The sequence below is a fragment of the Vicia villosa genome, linkage group LG1 (assembly GCF_029867415.1).
Source record: "Vicia villosa cultivar HV-30 ecotype Madison, WI linkage group LG1, Vvil1.0, whole genome shotgun sequence".
NCBI classification, from domain to species: Eukaryota; Viridiplantae; Streptophyta; class Magnoliopsida; order Fabales; family Fabaceae; genus Vicia; species Vicia villosa.
The window spans coordinates 232,792,086-232,811,480 of record NC_081180.1 but is presented as its reverse complement, the minus strand read 5'-3'; the positions used below and the strand labels follow the sequence as shown (position 1 = coordinate 232,811,480).

General features: G+C 34.6%; 2 protein-coding genes across 4 annotated transcripts; both read left to right on the top strand.

Moving 5' to 3' along the window:
• The first annotated feature begins 1,383 nt into the window (after positions 1 to 1,383).
• LOC131644964 (putative nuclear RNA export factor SDE5) lies at positions 1,384 to 6,686 on the top strand. 3 transcript variants are annotated; one of them, XM_058915597.1, is made up of 12 exons: positions 1,384 to 1,470; positions 2,094 to 2,674; positions 3,052 to 3,077; positions 3,425 to 3,502; positions 4,030 to 4,103; positions 4,296 to 4,549; positions 4,932 to 5,014; positions 5,158 to 5,214; positions 5,635 to 5,702; positions 5,819 to 5,919; positions 6,029 to 6,099; positions 6,227 to 6,686. In XM_058915597.1, exons 2-12 carry the CDS (start codon positions 2,113 to 2,115, stop codon positions 6,341 to 6,343), a joined length of 1,491 nt encoding a protein of 496 aa, XP_058771580.1. In that variant the 5' UTR covers positions 1,384 to 1,470; positions 2,094 to 2,112; the 3' UTR covers positions 6,344 to 6,686. The 3 variants fall into 3 exon arrangements, with proteins under 3 accessions (XP_058771580.1, XP_058771581.1, XP_058771582.1); XM_058915598.1 differs by lacking the exon at positions 1,384 to 1,470 and adding an exon at positions 1,570 to 1,708; XM_058915599.1 differs by lacking the exon at positions 1,384 to 1,470 and adding an exon at positions 1,718 to 1,996.
• Positions 6,687 to 18,032: 11,346 nt separating this feature from the next.
• LOC131644963 (stress-related protein-like) lies at positions 18,033 to 19,158 on the top strand. The gene is made up of 2 exons (XM_058915596.1): positions 18,033 to 18,285; positions 18,406 to 19,158. Exons 1-2 carry the CDS (start codon positions 18,241 to 18,243, stop codon positions 19,009 to 19,011), a joined length of 651 nt encoding a protein of 216 aa, XP_058771579.1. The 5' UTR covers positions 18,033 to 18,240; the 3' UTR covers positions 19,012 to 19,158.
• The last annotated feature ends 237 nt before the right edge of the window (positions 19,159 to 19,395 follow it).

Sequence of the window (19,395 nt, the reverse complement as noted above, 5' to 3'; positions counted from 1 at the left end):
CCCTAAGATAGTAGTAAAGTCGATTTAAAAAGACTTTTTAAGACGGTTTCGAACCTGACCTTAAGTATTCAATTATAAAGATTAGAAATTTTAAATTACAAGGAAAAACCAGAAAAAAGAAAAGTCTACAAAAAATAAAACATGAACTGTCCATATTACATCTGCACATGCTTGGTTCATTCAGATGTCTCACTGTTCTTACTCTAGTCTCTCAATTACTCATTATTTTGTATGCAAAATTCACTGTATTTGCAATTTAGAGAAGAAAGTAGTAATCATACCGAGAGAATCTCTCAGTAGTTGGGTCATGAATGTTTATATGAGTAATCAAGATTATGAATGTATATTGCCATTTCAAATTTTGTGCAGGTTGATATTGTGATGGGAGTTGAGGAAGAATTTGGCATTAGCGTGGAAGAAGAAAGTGCTTAGAGCTTCTTGAGACCAAGGCTTAAACCAACAAACAGGAGGACTTAACATGTCCATTTTGGAGTGTCTTTTTTTTTTGTTGCTATATGATATTTGGTGTGTCAGTTTAATTAAACTTCATGTAACTACTAGATCTTTTGTGGACCATTTTAGAATTACAATAATACTAGTTTTAATCTTAATTTTGTAGAACTTATGTCTCTTTACATGTTAAACAGAATTTGCTCTTATAAGTCACAAGTATTTGCTCTTATAATGGTCTTTTTATGTTTAGTTTTAATGCTATTTGAAAATGATATAAAATTGGTTTTTAAACTGGTTATTTTTAAAAACTGGTTTTAAAACTGGTTTTTTTTATAAAACTGGTTTTTTAAAAGAAAATAAAACTGGTTTTGAGAGAACCAGTTTAAAACCAGTTTTTTTGTTAAAACTGGTTTTTGTGAAAAACCACAAAAACCACCAGTTTAGAACTAAACCAAACTATATGTAAACCGGTTTTAAAAAAATAAACCGATTTTAATAAAATAGTTTTAAGATCCAAAACAAACCATATATATGATTTAATTTGATTTAATTATTGATCCATGGACACCCTTGTAACTAAATTCCTTAACACTCTCATAAACTCATATCTGAACTTCTTGTGTCCCCACAATCCCAGTGAATATTGTGATTTTCCTCACTTTATTTCAAACATTAATATTAATTCAAAGAGAATAAGACTAACTTTAATAAATCTTATATTAATAGATGAATGAATGTACTCATCATAAATAGAATTGGATTACATTGCTTTAGTTTTGATTAAATTATTAAAATCAAATACAAAATCGAACAAAAATAAGAAACTTACCAAAGAAGCTGCTTCTTTAATAAGATTCTAATTTCGTACATTTTAAATTATTTTTTTATATCAAAATTGTTCATTCAATTCTCACTTTCACTTCCCTATATAACATATCATTCAAAACAAAACTGAGAGCAATTGTTATCAACTCTCTACTCTCATTCTTTAGGCACACACAACATAACTCAATTCAGGTAATTAATCAATCAACTAATTAATCAACTAATTAATTAACTAATTAATTAACTAATTAATTAATTACTTTATTAATGTTCTTTCTCTTCTCTTCACTCTTCAGTTCAGTTCCACCATTATTGCATTTCGTTCATTTCGTAGTGAAATCAATCAATGAGTTTGTTGAATTTCAATACTCGTTTTCTTCGCTATTCAATCCATCTTTGATTCTCGCAATTCTCGCAATTCACATTTACGGTGAAAACGCATTTCGCTTTCGCTTTTTCGTTAATCCATTTCCGTCTAGATTCTGATTATCGTTTGATTGAAAATTTGAAATGCGTTTCGTTTTTGGTTTTCGGTTTTTGTTATTCGCGTTGTTTTGAGAAACGGTTTGGTTTTCTGATTTTGTGATTCGGATATTTATTTTGTTTAGGCTTTGTTTGGGAGGTTTTTAGGGAGGGAAATTTTCACTTACTTTAGAAAGTGCTTTTATAGGGAATCAGAAAATTGATTTTGAGAGTTTTATAACAACATTGTGTAGAGGTAATAGTATTAAGAAAAATAAACCCTATTTCAAGTTTGGGAACAAACCCTTACTGATTGATTCTTCCTTATAATTTTATATCAATTTGTTTGGCAGTGGTTTGAGTGAAATTAGGATGGAAGTTGCTGGCCAGAATGGTGGTGTATACGACGAAGACGAGGCGTTAAGACGGTTGTATGATGTTTTTGGAGCTTCGTGTACTCTTGAAAATATAGCTCATGCGTATTGCAAGGCGAATCGGGATATAGATTTGGCTGGGGAGATTTTGTATGATATGAAGGAGGGATCCTCGACCTCGGGGAATCAGTCGTCTAACTCGGATGCAAAAGTGGAGGTGTCGTCAGAGTCATCGGATGGACATTCCTTTGAGAGTTCCTTCAATGGGAGGAAAGGCTTCAAGCCGAAAGTTCGGCCTGTTTCAGCGGGCACTGTTTCGAGTGTTATTGGTAAGAGTTATGTTAAACCCGCGCCATCGGTTAATGGGTTTAACGGTACGACTAAACCACCTAAGTTGGACGCGAGGACGATGCCAGTGACTGGAATTTGGCGTGAAAAGAGTAAGCCTAAGGCTGATTCTTCAAACCGCGATCAGCTTCAAGAGGACATGGAGGAATTTTTGTTCAAAATGCTAGGAGATGGGTTTAAGCTGGAAAGAAATGTCATACGGGAAGTTCTAGGTACATGACACTCTACTTTATGCTGTTGTTTTTAATATTGTAGCACTTTCGATTTTGATTATCTACGATATGATTTGAAAGAAAAATTGTATATGGGTTGGTCTAATGCGAGTCTCGAATGCTCTCTGCTTGCACTTAACTAGACCAATTTAACATTCGATTTTATATTAAGTGCCATTATTTCGTAGTGGAAATGAATTTGGTTTTGCAGTAATCCATGCTTACTAGTTATCAAATCGATGATTCAATCTACCTTTATTAGTTATAAGTTTCATGACTGAGTCAGAGACAAGTAACTTGTTAGCTGAACTATATCATTGTGACATTATATCTTTAGTTTGTACTAACAGCTGCCTGATTTTATTGCAAACATGCAGAAACTTGCGGGTATGACATGAAAAAGGTACACAGACATGTTATGCTTCCACAGATGATTTTTCTTACTTTTTCTCCTCTTGTCCAGTGCTCATAACACAACCTACAAGTTTTCATTTTTTTCACATGTAAAATTTCATTTAGGGATCGAATTTAATCAATGTAAATTGTAGAGGATATCATCTTTCACTTATTTATTTTTTCTGCTTTATTCACGGTAAACCTCAATTTTTCTAATTTTCTTCTTAGTTTGACATATACATAATTTAATTTGACGACATTCCGATGTCCAATTTCTAATGACATTCTAACTTGTATGACATCATTGTGGTACTTTATCGTTACTAACTTTATATATAATTTGAAATCATTCAGAGCTTGGAAAACCTGCTAGATCGATCGGCGATGGCTTTGGACAAAAGGCCAGCTGATGTCCGTGATGCATCTGAGAAGGTGAGTATGGACATGATTATTTATAATTGAAGCTGCAATTGGATTACATATACTTATTCTTATTTTACTTTATAATTTTAAATATGTGTTAGGATTTGGATTAAATCCCACCTTCACTAAGGAAGAGAGATTACTTTCTGTAATGGAAGTTCTTTGTTACGGACCAGCCTTTTCTTTGACAGTTGTTTAGTGATATACATGAATGTTTATGTAACCAATTGTTTACATGGAGCGCATAATGTGTTGTGAAATGTATATTTATATGCTACCTTTTCCCCTCAAATTTTATGTTATCTTATTTTGTATGGCTGTGTATGTTATGTTATTCTTGCACTTGATTATCATCAAAGACTAGAAGTAGTTTTTGGCTTTCTGTTCTTTTCTGCTCTCATTTTGTATTCTCTTGATTGTAATGGTTTCTCTGCAGAAATTATATCTTTCTCTGATGGTTATGTTCTGATTGCTGTTTAAGCTAAAAGTGTTATAGTAGGCCTCTCACCTCATATTCAATCAATGTTCTTTTATAGGTTGCAGATATGAAAAGAAAATCTGAAGCACCGGGATTTGAAAAACAGTCTAACGATTTAAATTGTATCAGAGGGTATATTTTTCTCTTTTTCCTCCTTTGGTTTTTTGTTTGTGTCAGTATCCACTACTTCTGTCATCATCCTATTCTCTTTTAAAGATTAATGAAGTTCTTGTTTATCTTTTGCTTTAATTATTATTATGTTCTTGCATACTCAACAAACTTCAGAGCATACTTTGGGTAATGTGTTTTCTTTTTTCCATACAGTAATGGAAACATAGATTCAGTCAAAGAAGCGGAAGTACGTCAGCGGCAAAAAGAGAGACATGACATTCAGAAAGAAGTCTGGTCTAATTTGTTTAGTTACCGGGAGTATGTTGAGAAGCCTCCTAAGAGGTATGTAAGGCGTGAGAATACGAATTTACCCTATGGAGATGGACACGTGGTGTTTGAACCTCCCAAAGATTCAGCGGAGGAATACAAGATCAACATGGACTTCAGGAGACGAGATAATGAAGATGGTAAGTCCTATCTATTGTCCTGGCAAACCTAATTCTCTATCTTGGAAATATTGATATTGATTACTAATCTATCTCTTGTGAGAGTATGAATTTTCTTCAATTTTTAAAAGTATCTTGTGATGCTTAAACTTGTTTGTGCTTCCTAAGGGTGAGAATTGAGCCTTGCAATTATTTAATTTTTATGCTGCACTCACCGTGGCAGTATCGGAAGTTTTGGTTTTTCTAAGTAGAAGAATTGCTCAATACATTCTTAGAAGCAAAATCTGTTCACTATTCTTTTATTTTTCCCTTGTACTTCTTGGCGCATAATATGGATATTTCTGTCTCTCTTCCTTCGAAATATATTATTATGTTTTATAAGCTTGAGTGTTGTGTGTGGCAGATGCTGAGGATGAAGCAGATTACCAATGCGTGCGAAAAGCTGTGAAGGAATATCGGGTGACAATGAAGGAATACTATAAAGCTGTATGTTGCATTACTCTTTCCAACTTATGGAGATTATACTGTTGTCCCATATTTGATTGTTAAATACAGTTAACTCGGTGTTCTGATCTTTGGTTTGGACCCTGTAAAGTACACATATACTCATGGTTCACTTGTCACTTTAGGCTGTTGAAGCATTTGCGAAAGGAGAGCAAATCAAAGCTGAAAAACTTCTTGAAAAGGTAAGGTTTTAATTGAAATGTGCCTGGCCATAATTTGCTTGATGATATGATAAACATAGAATTTGTTCATGACATCTGAACCTCTGGTTCGTTGCTATGTCTGTTCTTTTGTTCTGCACTTCTGTTAGTGCTGCTTTCTTTTGTCTTCCGATCGGCGTGCTCATCTTACATTCAGTTCTTTCTTACTAATATTATATTGTAAAGGGCTCCTTTGAGCATTTGTGATTAGACACCGATATTTTAGAAAGCATGTGTTTGAAATGAGAAAGAGGTTACTACATTTAATTTATAATATCACAATTTCTTCTCAATGATTATATATGCCTTAACCACAGCAGATATGTGTCCAGTTTTAACATATAATTACCCGTGTTACTCAAATGTTGCCATTTCACTGCTGTATGCTATGGTGTTTCCCAGGGACAATTTTACAAGAATAAGGCACGTGAAGCTGACGAAGAATCTAGCAAAATGATTCTTCAAACTAGGTGATCTAATCGTGCTTACTTTTCATTTTACTTTCTTTTTTCTTCTTTTCAAGGGGGTTAACCTGAAAATTTTGTATGATAGTTCACAATATTTCTTTTATTATATTTGTCGGCAGGGATTCAGAACCCCCCCTAGAACTCGACTTGCATGAGCATGACCCAAAGGAGGCTGTTAGGTTACTGAAGTGTCATCTTTCTTCTCTTTCTGGTTTTTCATGTAAGTTATGATATTGATCTACTAATAAGTTTCTAACCATTGATCCTTGTTAAATGTCCTCCTGTTAATTTTACATGGTTTTATTTTAACAATCCTGTATCTTCATTAGCATTCGATCACCTCAAGATTATCTTTGATGCAAATGACCAAGCTAACAAAAAAAGGTCTTGCAGACGACTGGTAAGATTGAGTGGTTTTTTGAAGCTTAACTTTACGGTTTATGTTAATTTTAATTGTGCCAATGATATTTTTGTATTTCAAAATCACTAGAAAATTACTGATGAATATGGTCTTTGATTTTGGACAGGTATTAAAACTATTAGAGCAAGAGTCTATAAAGTGGGTCGAAGGAGAAACGGCTGGAACAATATTGATCCGCTTAGATAACATTGACCGAAAACAGCTGAGTTTTTTCAAAGCATAGCAATTTTTTTTTGAACCATGAATAGCGGTTTATTATGCGAAAGCCTGATTACTTACTAGCTAACAATGAATGGCCGTCTAACTTCCATGATGTGTTAGCAGTTAACAGTTGGTCAATTTTGGAATTTTGAGGTTGTGGGAGGGAGTTGGTTGTTTGGTCCATGAGTATAAAGATCCAAATCAATGAGCATTGTTTTGTCTTTTGTTTGGCACTTGTGATTCTGTAAACGTTGAACATTGATTGTCTATGCTTGTGAAATGCAAAAGTTGTTTCACTTGCATGTAAGGCATATGAAGCTTTGACTCTGTTGAGTTCATATGAATGATATTCTTCAAGATTATAATTGCATGTTGAAAAGTACTTTAGTTTGGTTGGAGTCAGTCACGATAATAGTATTGGTCAAAATATGTTGTTGGGGGAGCTAACGGTTTAAGAATCAGAACATGTGGTGATTATGGGTTCATTCTCTAGGCATGACTATAAATACTTCTAGATGGCTGAAATATGTCAAACTTACCCCCACAAATTTAAGGGACTAAAAATGAAATATGAGATATTTAAGAGGATCACAAACATATTTAGCCCATAAATTTTTCTTTAATGCATGGAGAGAATTGTATTCTCATTAAAAAAATAAGTTTTTGGCTAAGGAATAAATTATTTGTGTATTCTTAGATTTGACATTAATTTTAGTAAAATAAATTAGACAACAAGAAGTTAAATAGGTTGATCTAACTTGTAGGAAATAATTATTGAACATTATGTTTAACAAGATATTCTATCGACTGCAACTGGTATAACATGTTGAACAAGATGACCTTGTTGGATCATCCGACATCATGATTGAGTGTTAAGTTGGGCTTTTGGATTATGTTTTTGATGTTATAGATGCAAAATATTTGAAGAATATTATGCAAAATAACGTGGCACTAAATTTGAGGATAAAATATTTTATCTGTTTTGAAGATGTATTCATAATTTCTAAATATGGAGAATATTTAGGAAACTAGTGGTTGAAGACTTATTTTTATGGAGAAGATGTTGCAGATTTTTAGCTGTCTCCTTGTTGTGTTTTGAAGCCCAAATCCAGTCTAGATGTGTGCTTTAAATAGAAGACTACAAGTATTTGAAAGGTAGAACATACGGGGAATAGGTTAGGGTTTGTGTGTAAATTGTAAGCCTCTCTAATATCATCTTGATAAAAGAGTAGGATTGTTTTTGAGTTGTAAGTTCTGTCATGCATTCGTAAGTTGTTAAGTATTAAATATATGTATGTCACTAATGTATCGTTGATACATTGTTCTTAGTGTGTGTTGCTTGTGTTTCAAGCTATTGTTCTTGATCGAAGCTTTTAAGCAAGATCAAATATTCTTGATTAAGAGGTTCTTAATCTAGTGTTTCTTGTAATTGAAGATTAAGGTAAAGGGCCGTCAATATTAGTAACTGAAATTTTCATTGTGAGACATCATTGCGGTGATTGAAAGTGAGAGCGGTTTCTCTTATCTAGGAAGTTCTTACGTAGAAGTTGCACTGGGTAGAGATTAAGTGAGAAGTTGTAAACCGGAGGTTGCTTAGCTTCGAATTAATACTGCTAATAGTATATTTCATTCCTGGCTTGGTAGCCCCTAAAGGAGGTGTTGTTGTACACTAAATTGGTTTAACAATTCTGTGTGTTCAATTACTTTTCAGCATTGTTTTTAAATCATGGATATCTGGCCATTGTATATTGTTCAAAGACCAATATCTCGACATCTCTTAGGACATGTAAGATCTAAAGAACAGAATTTCAGTATTTATCTATTAACTTTCAATATGATATCAAGAGCACTAGATTTGGGGTGTTACTGTAAAAAATTTCACAATAAGTGGGGTTCGGGGCGTAGTCCTGAAAAAATAGTTCAACCCTTTTCCTTACCCAAACCGCTTCACTTACCTGTTTACCCTCCTATGGTGAATCACAACAGGTGGCCTTCCCGAACACAGGCCTACACTAGATCCTCCACAACCAACCACGACAAACAACCACTCGAGTCTAGCGGTGGTTGTGGATATAGTTGTGGCAAAGGAGACAGTAGTGGCCACGGTAACGATAATGGTCGCGGAGATGACATACCAGAATTTGTCTCAAATAGTGGCAGTAATGGTAGTAACAATGAAAACAAGAACAACAATGTTTATGGTGACAGTAATTTCAACATAGGCTACAATGACCAAGAGGGTTCCTCATAATCCCTCTAAGTCAATATTTCTAAAATGAATGGGAATAACTATAATGAATGAACCCAAACCGTTCGCTTGGTATTGAATAGTAAATGGAAGCTTTATTTTTTGGCAAAATATCCTTTTTGGTCCCATAAGTTATCCTCGGGGTTCATTTTGGTCCCTTAATTTTAAAAAGTTTTATATTGGTCCCTTAACTCTTCAAAATGTGTCATTTTAGTCCTTTTTGTGATTTAGCGACCAATTTTTTAATTTTTTCGTCGCTAATATGACAAAAAGGACTAATATGACACCTTATGAAGAATTATGGGACCAATATGAAACTTTTTAAAATTAAGGGACCAAAATGAACCTCGAGATTAACATACGGGACCAAAAAGGGTATTTTGCCTTATTTTTTTAATAGGTGTAGTAACTTTATCCGCAAGAGAAGACCCTCTTTACAAACAATGGAAGTATGAAAACTCCTTGATTATTGCTTGGTTGGTAAGCTCTATGAAAATTAAAATAGGTAAGCCTTACGTGTTTTTGCCTTCTGCAAAGGATGTGTGAGAAGCTGTTAATGAAACATACTCTGATATTCAAAACTCCTCTCAATTTTTTGGTTTAAAATCAAAGTTATGGAATGCTAGACAAGGTGACAGAAGTGTAATTGCCTATTACAATAAGTAGTTTACCATATGGAAAAAGTTGGATCTCTGTGTTAGGAGTAAATTAATGGTAAATTCATGTGTTAATATAAGTGATTTCTTCTCTAAACCAATGCAAAAATGTGATGAATCCATAGGTTTTTATTAAGAATTGAACTGAATAAGTTTAGTTCGTGCGTAAAGCAAATCGAATCACTTGTGGGTGTTATTGTTGCAGGTTTTGAGCTGAATAAGAACTTAAGAAGAACATGAGGAGGAAAGAAAGCTGGAAGTCTCAAAGGCTGAAGAAAAAGATGGAAAGTACAAAGGGCGCGCCGCGAGAGTTCCTAGGCGCCCCGCGAAAATACTTCTGTTTGAGGGGCGCGCCGCGCCAGCCCGTTGCCGCGCCGCGGCCTCGGCGTTAAAAGCCCAAAAGTTCTGTTTTAAAGCCCTAGTTTCCAAGTGGTTAGATATACTTTGTGGAAGCGGAATTAGGAGAGCAATCTGATTCTGAAGCTGAGAATAACAACAGAAGGTGGATTCTTTACCAATTGAAGGCATTCTATTGATGAAGATGAATTCCTCCATTGATTCTTGTATGTTCTTCATGTCTATGGAGAGCTAAATCCCTCTTGTTGAGTCTAAGGTAGTAGTTAACCTATGAATATACATTACCATTGATTAATCCCTGTGAACAATTGTTTGAATTCATTATCAATAAGAAACCTTGCTTTTAATTTACATCATTGTTGAATCTTTGATCGAAAGAAAGGATTTAACTTTTGCCCGAGGTTACTATATTGATTCAATTGCAATTTGCAGAGATGGAATTGTAATTGGGTTTTCATAATTATCGTTCTTAATTACTATTATCGTTATTGTGATTTGGAGAGATCGAATCTCATACCGGTAAAAGTTATCTAATTTGATTTGCAGACATGGAATCTTATTTGAGGATAAGTGAAGATAATGATTCAAAGGATTGTTCAATTGTGAATTAATTGATAATTGTATAGGATTAGGTTGATGAACCCTAAAGACTCAACATCTTTCTTTATTTGTTAACACAAAGTCCTTTACTTGCTTTTATTTTATTATTTGCTTTTGAGATTATTATTAGTATAAAACAAACCAAACCAAATTTCTTAACTCAAAATAAACAACTATAGAACGGCAGTGATATTAACCAATCCCTGTGGATACGATATATTACAGAAAATATTTACCCACAAATACTTTCAACAAATTGGCGCCGTTGCCGGGGATTGGTGTCAATATTGCACGCATTGCAATAGTTTTTTATTTTGAGTTATTTCCTTATTTTTAGTTATATTATTTTTAGTTATTTAATTTAATTTTAGATTTTTAGTTTAGTTCCTTTATTTTAGATTTTTAGTGTAGTTCCTTTAATTTAGATTTTTTTTTTTTTTGTTGTTTAGTTCCTTTATTTTAGATTTTTTAGTTAGTTACTTTATTTTCGATTTTGTTATTGCAATAGTTGTTTAATTTTAGTTATTATTATTATTATTATTTTCTGTGTCGTGTTATTTCACTTGTTTGCTAGTTTTGTAGAATTTTCTTTGTCGACATGTTCGACCCAAATATAAATGCTGCAATTCATGCTCAAAACGAGATCCTATTTCAACAAATGGAGTATCTCATTCAAAGTATGTCACAGTTCACACCCCAAGTTAGTGAGTTCTATGATAGCAGATGGGGCACACCGGAAGATACGATAGAGTATCATATGGCTAACCATGAATATCAACAACAAGCCTTTCAACCTTACACTCAACCGTCGCCACAACAACAAGGAGGACAATCTAAGTTGGAAGAGACCATGAATCAGTACATACAAATGTCAATGACAAATCAACAACAAGGGCCTTCACACTATAATCAAGGTTATCAAAGTGGACCCTCTGAGTTAGAGGAAACCATGAATCAATTCATGCAATTCTCTTTATCCATTCAACAAAACCGGGAAACGCAAGATGTTCAACTTACCAAATTCTTCGCCGAGCAAAACGTAAGGCAAGTCTCAACTTTTCAAAACTCTATGACTTGTGTAGAAACTTGCAATGCTACTTCAATAAAGAGTGCAAAAGTGCTTGATGAGGAAGTTGAAAACAAGGATGTTGAGAAGGAAGATGATAATCGTGCAGCAGAAGATGAGGAAGATGAAATTGTTGTAACTGAGGTGAATAAAGAAGTGAAAAAAAGAGATCAATCCAAAAGGAAGAAAGCATGTGACAAGATGGCAAGCAAGGTGATACCGAGTCAACACCTCCCATACCCACATGCACCATCAAAGAAAGATAATGCTAGGCAACACGCAAGGTTTATGGACATATTTAAACAACTTCATATAAATATTCCATTTGCCGAAGCGTTGGAGCAAATGCCCAAGTATGCTAAATTCATGAAGAATATAATCACAAAGAAAAAGAAATACACAGATGAGGAGACCGTGTTGCTTGATGCCCAGTGTAGTGCCATAATCCAAAGAACTACTCCAAGAAAGGAATCCGATCCGGGACGAGTCACTTTGCCATTAAATATTGGAGGTAACTTCACTGGTGACGGGTTGATTGATCTGGGGTCTAGCATCAACTTAATCCCTTTATCCATTGTCAAGAAATTAGGGAATATTTTGATGAAGCCTACTAGGATGACATTGCAATTAGCCGACAAGTCTATCACCACACCATATGGAGTGGTTCAAGATTTGCTAGTAAAAGTAGACAAATTCTTTTTCCCGGTGGATTTTGTGGTAGTTAACATGGACGAAGATCATGAGGTACCATTAATTCTTGGAAGACCATTCATGAAAACCGCCCGAATGATGATTGATATGGATGCAGGGATCATGAAAGTAAGGGTGCAAGATGAAGAGGTAAAGTTTAATCTTTTCGAAGCCAAGAAGCATCCTAAGAACAAGAAGGATAGTTTCCAAATCGATGCCACCGAAGAAGAACTCAAAGATGCTGAAAATCAAGTTAACAAAGACAAAATGAAAGCATCTCATGATACAAACATCAGCCACAAAGAAATTCAAGTTGGAAAAAGGGTGCTCTTGTGCAAACCAAGACTCAAGTTATTTCCGAATAAAGGGAAGTCAAAATGGTCGGGACCATTTGTGGTAAAAGAGGTATGCAATTATGGAGCCATTGTGGTAGAGAATCCTAAGACAAATGAGAGTTGGACCGTTAATGGAAAACGGTTAAAAGATTTCTTCGGGGGAGTGGAGCAACATGCACAATTTTTAGTTCCTTGAAAGCATGAACCGTCGAGCCATGCGACGTTAAACGAAGCACTTTGTGGGAGGTAACCCACACTTCTAATGTTTTATTTTGTTTTGTTTATTTTTCTTTCAGGAAATAATCAGGGAACCCGTCTGGTGAAAGCTAGGAGGCAGCAATTGATATTGCGTTACTCTCTGTAAGTCACCCTCTCGGACTTGTTACGAAACATTGAGGTCAATGTTTAGTTCAAGTTTGGGGGGTGGAGCTATTTATTTTTGAATTGTTCAAATTTTCTGTTTTTATTTAATTATGTACTCCCAGTTAGAGTAGGTAGTCTCATAACAAAACGAGAATCTCGAGCGAAGTATCAACAATGAAGCAACATGTATGAAAGTGGTAGGAAGTGAATGTTCAAAATTTTTCAGTTTCACACTCTTTGTCAATAAGTAACAAAGCAGGTATGAATTTTCAAACTCAAACTCTTAATGTGTGCAATGAAACTTAAGGTGTTAGTAAATACGGTCAGAAGTTCTTTATGGTACATTGTTTATTGGATCAGCTTAGCCTTAACCATTGTGAGGAAAGCTTTCCATTGTTTACTATATGCAGGAAGACCATCAATTATTTTTGACGTGTTCGTATCATGCTAAACCGGTTGTTGCATCGTCTGTGGAAATCTGTGGAAGTGATTTAGGCAATTGTTTGAATTTGAGAGTTCTTTGAGCCGACTCCACCGTAAAAATTATCTTCTTCTGTGAGAGTGTGATCCTTTGCTAACCATTCTTTGAGCCTGAGGTCAAGGTAAGTATCATAATATGCACCAAGGAAATACCTGGTGAGTTTGATCTCAATAAAAAGTTTTGTTTTGGACCATCAACCATAAAATTTGGTGATGTGTTTTCTCTTTGACCTTTTTAGAAAGTAGGGGAGCATTCATATAATCTAAATACAGGTTGATCTCCAAGTTGGGGAGAGTCACTCTCAAAAGAAGAGTAAGTATATGTGGTAATTGGTGAAAGGCTAAAGAATTCGTAGCTTGAAAAAAAAAAAAGAGAGAAAGTTGATGGAAAAAGAACAACGTTTGAATATAATAGTTGTTGAAAAAAAAGTGAGAGAGAAAAACCAAGCTGCGAATGGAAAAGGATGAACGGGTGAGAGAATTAAAGTTATAGAAAAGAAGGAATGAGTTATGATTTGGATGCTTCCCTATATTAGGAACAACCCTTGATTATCTTCTTTTCTTTGAATCTAAACCACATTACAACCATAGAAAGACCTTCTGATTCTCAGATTCCACAAGACTTGATGCGAGCAATTTGGTGAACGTATGATATGGATCTTTGTTGATTTAATTGTTTGGATGAGTGTTTAACCCCTCTTTTATTCATCATACTTTTTGATGAGAGTGATTAGTGCTGATTCAATTACAATTGTGTAGTGTTTTGAACTTCTGGAGGTAATTTGCTTTCAACGTTTGTTTCATGTGGATGTTCTGAGTTTGCAGGTAGAAGAAGAGTATTTGACTTGGTTACTGGATTGAACCACTTGAGAAAAACTTTTTGAAAAACTTGTTGCTTGATTGTCGGTAAACTTTGCTGGAGGTAAGTAATTTTGTTTAGGGACAAACAAAACTCTAAGTTGGGGAGAGTTTGTTAGGAGTAAATTAATGGTAAATTCATGTGTTAATATATGTGATTTCTTCTCTAAACCAATGCAAAAATGTGATGAATCCATAGGTTTTTATTAAGAATTGAACTGAATAAGTTTAGTTCGTGCGTAAAGCAAATCGAATCACTTGTGGGTGTTATTGTTGCAGGTTTTGAGCTGAATAAGAACTTAAGAAGAACATGAGGAGGAAAGAAAGCTGGAAGTCTCAAAGGCTGAAGAAAAAGATGGAAAGTACAAAGGGCGCACCGCGAGAGTTCCTAGGCGCGCCGCGAAAATACTTCTGTTTGAGGGGCGCGCCGCGCCAGCCCGTTGCCGCGCCGCGGCCTCGGCGTTAAAAGCCCAAAAGTTCTGTTTTAAAGCCCTAGTTTCCAAGTGGTTAGATATACTTTGTGGAAGCGGAATTAGGAGAGCAATCTGATTCTGAAGCTGAGAATAACAACAGAAGGTGGATTCTTTACCAATTGAAGGCATTCTATTGATGAAGATGAATTCCTCCATTGATTCTTGTATGTTCTTCATGTCTATGGAGAGCTAAATCCCTCTTGTTGAGTCTAAGGTAGTAGTTAACCTATGAATATACATTACCATTGATTAATCCCTGTGAACAATTGTTTGAATTCATTATCAATAAGAAACCTTGCTTTTAATTTACATCATTGTTGAATCTTTGATCGAAAGAAAGGATTTAACTTTTGCCCTAGGTTACTATATTGATTCAATTGCAATTTGCAGAGATGGAATTGTAATTGGGTTTTCATAATTATCGTTCTTAATTACTATTATCGTTATTGTGATTTGGAGAGATCGAATCTCATACCGGTAAAAGTTATCTAATTTGATTTGCAGACATGGAATCTTATTTGAGGATAAGTGAAGATAATGATTCAAAGGATTGTTCTATTGTGAATTAATTGATAATTGTATAGGATTAGGTTGATGAACCCTAAAGACTCAACATCTTTCTTTATTTGTTAACACAAAGTCCTTTACTTGCTTTTATTTTATTATTTGCTTTTGAGATTATTATTAGTATAAAACAAACCAAACCAAATTTCTTAACTCAAAATAAACAACTATAGAACGGCAGTGATATTAACCAATCCCTGTGGATACGATATATTACAGAAAATATTTACCCACAAATACTTTCAACACTCTGTTATGATAACAATTGGAGGTGTGCAAAAGATAGTGTTATGTTTTTCAATAGGCAAGAAAATGATTGCGTCTTCATGTTTCTCGCTGATCTGAGTAAAGATCTTGACGAGGTAAGAGCTCAAGTTTTATGAAAAATGTCATTGCCAACTCTTTGTGAAACTTTTGTAGAATTAAGAAGAGAGGGAACATGACAAGGAATTATGATGGGTGAGACTCCACGAAGCTCTAAATTAAAGGCCAAACTCTAGCTACTAGGAACTTCGACGAGGGAAAAAGGTCAGACAAAGTTCTTTGGTGTTATCACTGCAGGTGCAAATATCATACACGTGAAACTTGTTGGAAGCTCAAAGGCAAGCCTCCTAACTGGAAAAAGAAATGTGGTTGTGCATTTTAGGCTAGTAATTCTGATCAAGGGCATCAATCCTCTTCGACTCAGCTTCCATTCACTATAGAAAAACTAAAAAAATTGTTCAAAATCCTCGAGTCTCCAACTTTTTCTTACTATATAACAACAAAAGGTAATTCTGCATTTCTTAGTGGTAGTATCAGTCATACTTGGACGCGAATCAATATGTGGAAGTGTGATAAAGACACAATCTTGCTCGGATTTATCTTTAAATGCAGCTGGGAAGAAAAACGTCTAAGGTAAGGGCACTTCCCCGTATTGATTATAATGAAACTAATAGTTAGGTATTATAGAACGGAATGATATAATGTATAATTGTTCTAAAGAGAAAAGGATAATTGAAATATAGTTATTCGGTAATTTAGAAATAGGAATACTAATTTTATATATTGTTCTTTTGAGTGTGCTGATGTGATGTGGATGAAACATTGTGTTGTTTTTGGTTTGTTATTATTATGTGTGAGCGAGATGTGAATTCGATGAATCGTGCTGATGTGATTGTACATTGTAAATGTATGTAGGTATTTGCATATTGCTTGAGTTGTGTTTGCCTAAGTGGTAAGATTGACTATTAAGAAGTTGTGGTTTTAGTCATGTGCGTGGTGATGTGTTGTTATTTGGACTGTATGATTGCCTAAGTGGTCGGATTTGCATAATTATTTCATGGCATATGCATTGTTTGTCTTAGTGGCGGGTTGCCATTGTGGTGGACTGCCTTAGTGGAGGATTGCATAAGTGGTGGGTTATTTTCTCCATTGATATGGGGTGAATTCTGGAGCTTGGATCGTCTCCTGCCCTTTTCAATTTTGCTTATTATGCTGCTCCAAATGAATGGTTGATATGCATTAGAAATTAACATTTTAGAAAATTAATATGTATATGGTGTAATCCAATGGCTCAAGTCAAGGCAGAAGAGTGGGCAGCAGGGAAAAAGCTGTAGACAATCCAAGTCCGTGAATTCTGTGTGGTGCGTTAGTGGCGGGCTGATTATATCTGGATCATGTAATTCTAAGAGCATGCATATTCATACCTAAAGATAATCGTAAAATAATGATTCTTGCGAATTTTATTTTTCTTAAGATATTATATTTTGTATGATTTGTTTTATAATATCATACTGTATGTTTTGTTTGATTTGATATGGGTGATGGAAGATTGACCCCTTACGACCAACATTTTAGGTACCAATGAATTTGAAGATATGAAGTGAATATGTGAGATGTTTCAGATGATCATAGGAAGAAAATTGGGTTTTTATCAAACTCATTTGTTTTACTTTAAATTACATATATTTCCAAACCTGCAATTATAATTTTATAATAGAAATAAATTGTAGCATATTTTAAAGTAAATATAGTTTTTTAACTAGTGCCTTGGACTAAAATTCGGGACGTTACACATTGCACTACATCATGATGAGTGGCGTTATCCAATTGCTTATAAACTTTCTTAATCTCTTCCATCTTCTTCTCATTTTCAGATTGTTGACCATCTAATTCTCTTCTTTTGCAAACTTCATAGCTATGTCCAATAGTATTACACAATATAAAGAAAATAGGTATATTTTCATATTCAAGTTTAACAACGAAAGCTTAACATTGTCTTTCTACTAGTACCTTGTATCTTAACTCTATGGTTAGGTCCAAGTCCATCAAAACCCTCACAAAATGGCTAAAAGATTTATCGAAACCATCTTTACTCATTGTAGAGTTAGTGCACATAGGGGTCCAAATGCTACATGCAATAACAAAAACTATTTTTGGTCACCAATATTATTGAAACAATTCATGTATTCTCACCCAAACATGAACATAGGTTTGCTTCAGTCGACTAGGGTTAAAATCTTTGCTCCATGAAAAGAATTTCAGAAAATCGGGATTAATATTCCAATAGTTTATAAATCCAACTCTTCTAACATCTTTAACTCCATATACCTAAAAACATATTATTCCAAAGAAATAATCAAAATTAATTTGTGTTGAAAAAAATAATTTTACTTTGGAAGAATTATAGTAGAATATAATACGCTTTAAAAAAAATTTTAAATTATATAACTAATAAATCAATATCATAAAATCTCAAAATGTCCATTTATAGATATATAAGAACTTCTAATTCTAATTTGAATATTTTGCATTATTGTAAAATTCAAAATTGAAATTATTATTCCGGTTGACTATATATTGTTTCTTTGCTAGTCAACAACTTTTATTGAGATATATTGTGAGGTCATTATTAATAGAAAAAGAAAACATCTAGAAAATGTAGTCTAATCTAAATAAATTCCATCAAGAAAAACCGAAGAAGCTATTGAATGATATTCTAATTCTAATAACTTAACGCCGAAGAAAAACAACTTTGTTTAGCACATAGTAAGAAAAGATATACGCGTTTTTCCTCTCGCTTTCTTAGCACAACCCTCCATTTTCCTCTCTACCCTAAATTTGCGCCTATTCCCACGACGTCGTTTTCCCATTCCTATAAAACCCAACCCAACCTCACCTTTTTCTTCATTCCCAAAATTTCCCCTGAAACCTAAAAACCGAATCATCACCGATCAATTTTCCGATCATGGCTGCCGAAGCTCAATCCGATTCTCAACCTCAACAACAACTGGTAAATCTCTCTCTTCTCTCTTCAATCATCGCCGATCGTCGTTTTATGATACAATCGTGGTTTTATGCATGTTAATTTAGGGTTCTAAGTTTTTTTTTCTTCAATTTGATTTGATTTTAGGCTGAGGAGAACGTTAACAACAATCAAGATGTGCAACAACTGAAGTATCTTCAATTCGTGCAATTCGCAACAATCCACGCCTTGATGCGATGCGCGATCCTCTATTCCTACGCAAAAGAACGCTCCGGACCACTCAAAACCGGCGTCGACACCGTTGAAGAAGCCGTCAAGACCGTCGTCGGTCCAGTCTACGACAAATTCCACCTAGTCCCCGTGGAGCTCCTCAAGTACGTCGATCGCAAGGTCGATGAATCCGTTTCTGAACTAGATCGTCATGTTCCTACCAACGTCAAGAAGGTTTCAACTCAAGCTAGATCTGTTGTGACCGAAGTCCGCCGCGCCGGAGTTGTTGAATCGGCGTCTGGATTGGCGAAAACTGTTTACTCGAAGTATGAGCCAAAGGCGGAAGAGTGCGCTGTCTCGGCGTGGAGGAGGTTGAATCAGCTTCCGCTTTTTCCTCAGGTGGCGAATGCGGTGTTGCCGAAAGCGGCTTATTGTAGTGAGAAGTATAATGAGGCTGTGGTTTTGGGTGCGGAGAAAGGTTATAGAGTTTCTGCTTATCTTCCGTTGGTTCCTACTGAGAAGATTGCTAAGGTGTTTGCTTGAAGGATGGTTTCGTTTGCGTTAGATTGTTGGATTGTGTAATTTGTATGTTTGGTTTTATTTTAACTTTCTAGTTATTAGAAAGAAAACTTGTTTTCAGTTTCTGGTGTGGATATGGGAATCATGATCTATAAAAATTTACATTGAAAATCTTATTGCTTTGGTTTTTAATTACTATCAAAGTCTATGATACCGAAATGATGTTTTGTTTAATGTGAGTGTTAGATATGGAATACCAAGAGAGAGAGAATATGAAAAAGGATTATACTCATTGTATTATTCTATCTGATATGTACAAGACAGTATCTATATAAAACTAGTTAGCTGTGACTAAAACTTAATTAGCTAAAACTAACTTAGTTAAACTAACTAAGATTAACTATTTAC

Bases quoted from the DNA above. Each gene is read 5' to 3' on its own strand.
- LOC131644964 (XM_058915597.1), top strand. From the start codon at position 2,113: ATGGAAGTTGCTGGCCAGAATGGTGGTGTATACGACGAAGACGAGGCG. The intron at 5,015-5,157 runs GTATGTTGCATT...TTGTCACTTTAG, and splicing joins TGAAGGAATACTATAAAGCT to GCTGTTGAAGCATTTGCGAA. The intron at 5,215-5,634 runs GTAAGGTTTTAA...GGTGTTTCCCAG, and splicing joins CTGAAAAACTTCTTGAAAAG to GGACAATTTTACAAGAATAA.
- LOC131644963 (XM_058915596.1), top strand. From the start codon at position 18,241: ATGGCTGCCGAAGCTCAATCCGATTCTCAACCTCAACAACAACTG. The intron at 18,286-18,405 runs GTAAATCTCTCT...ATTTGATTTTAG, and splicing joins CTCAACCTCAACAACAACTG to GCTGAGGAGAACGTTAACAA.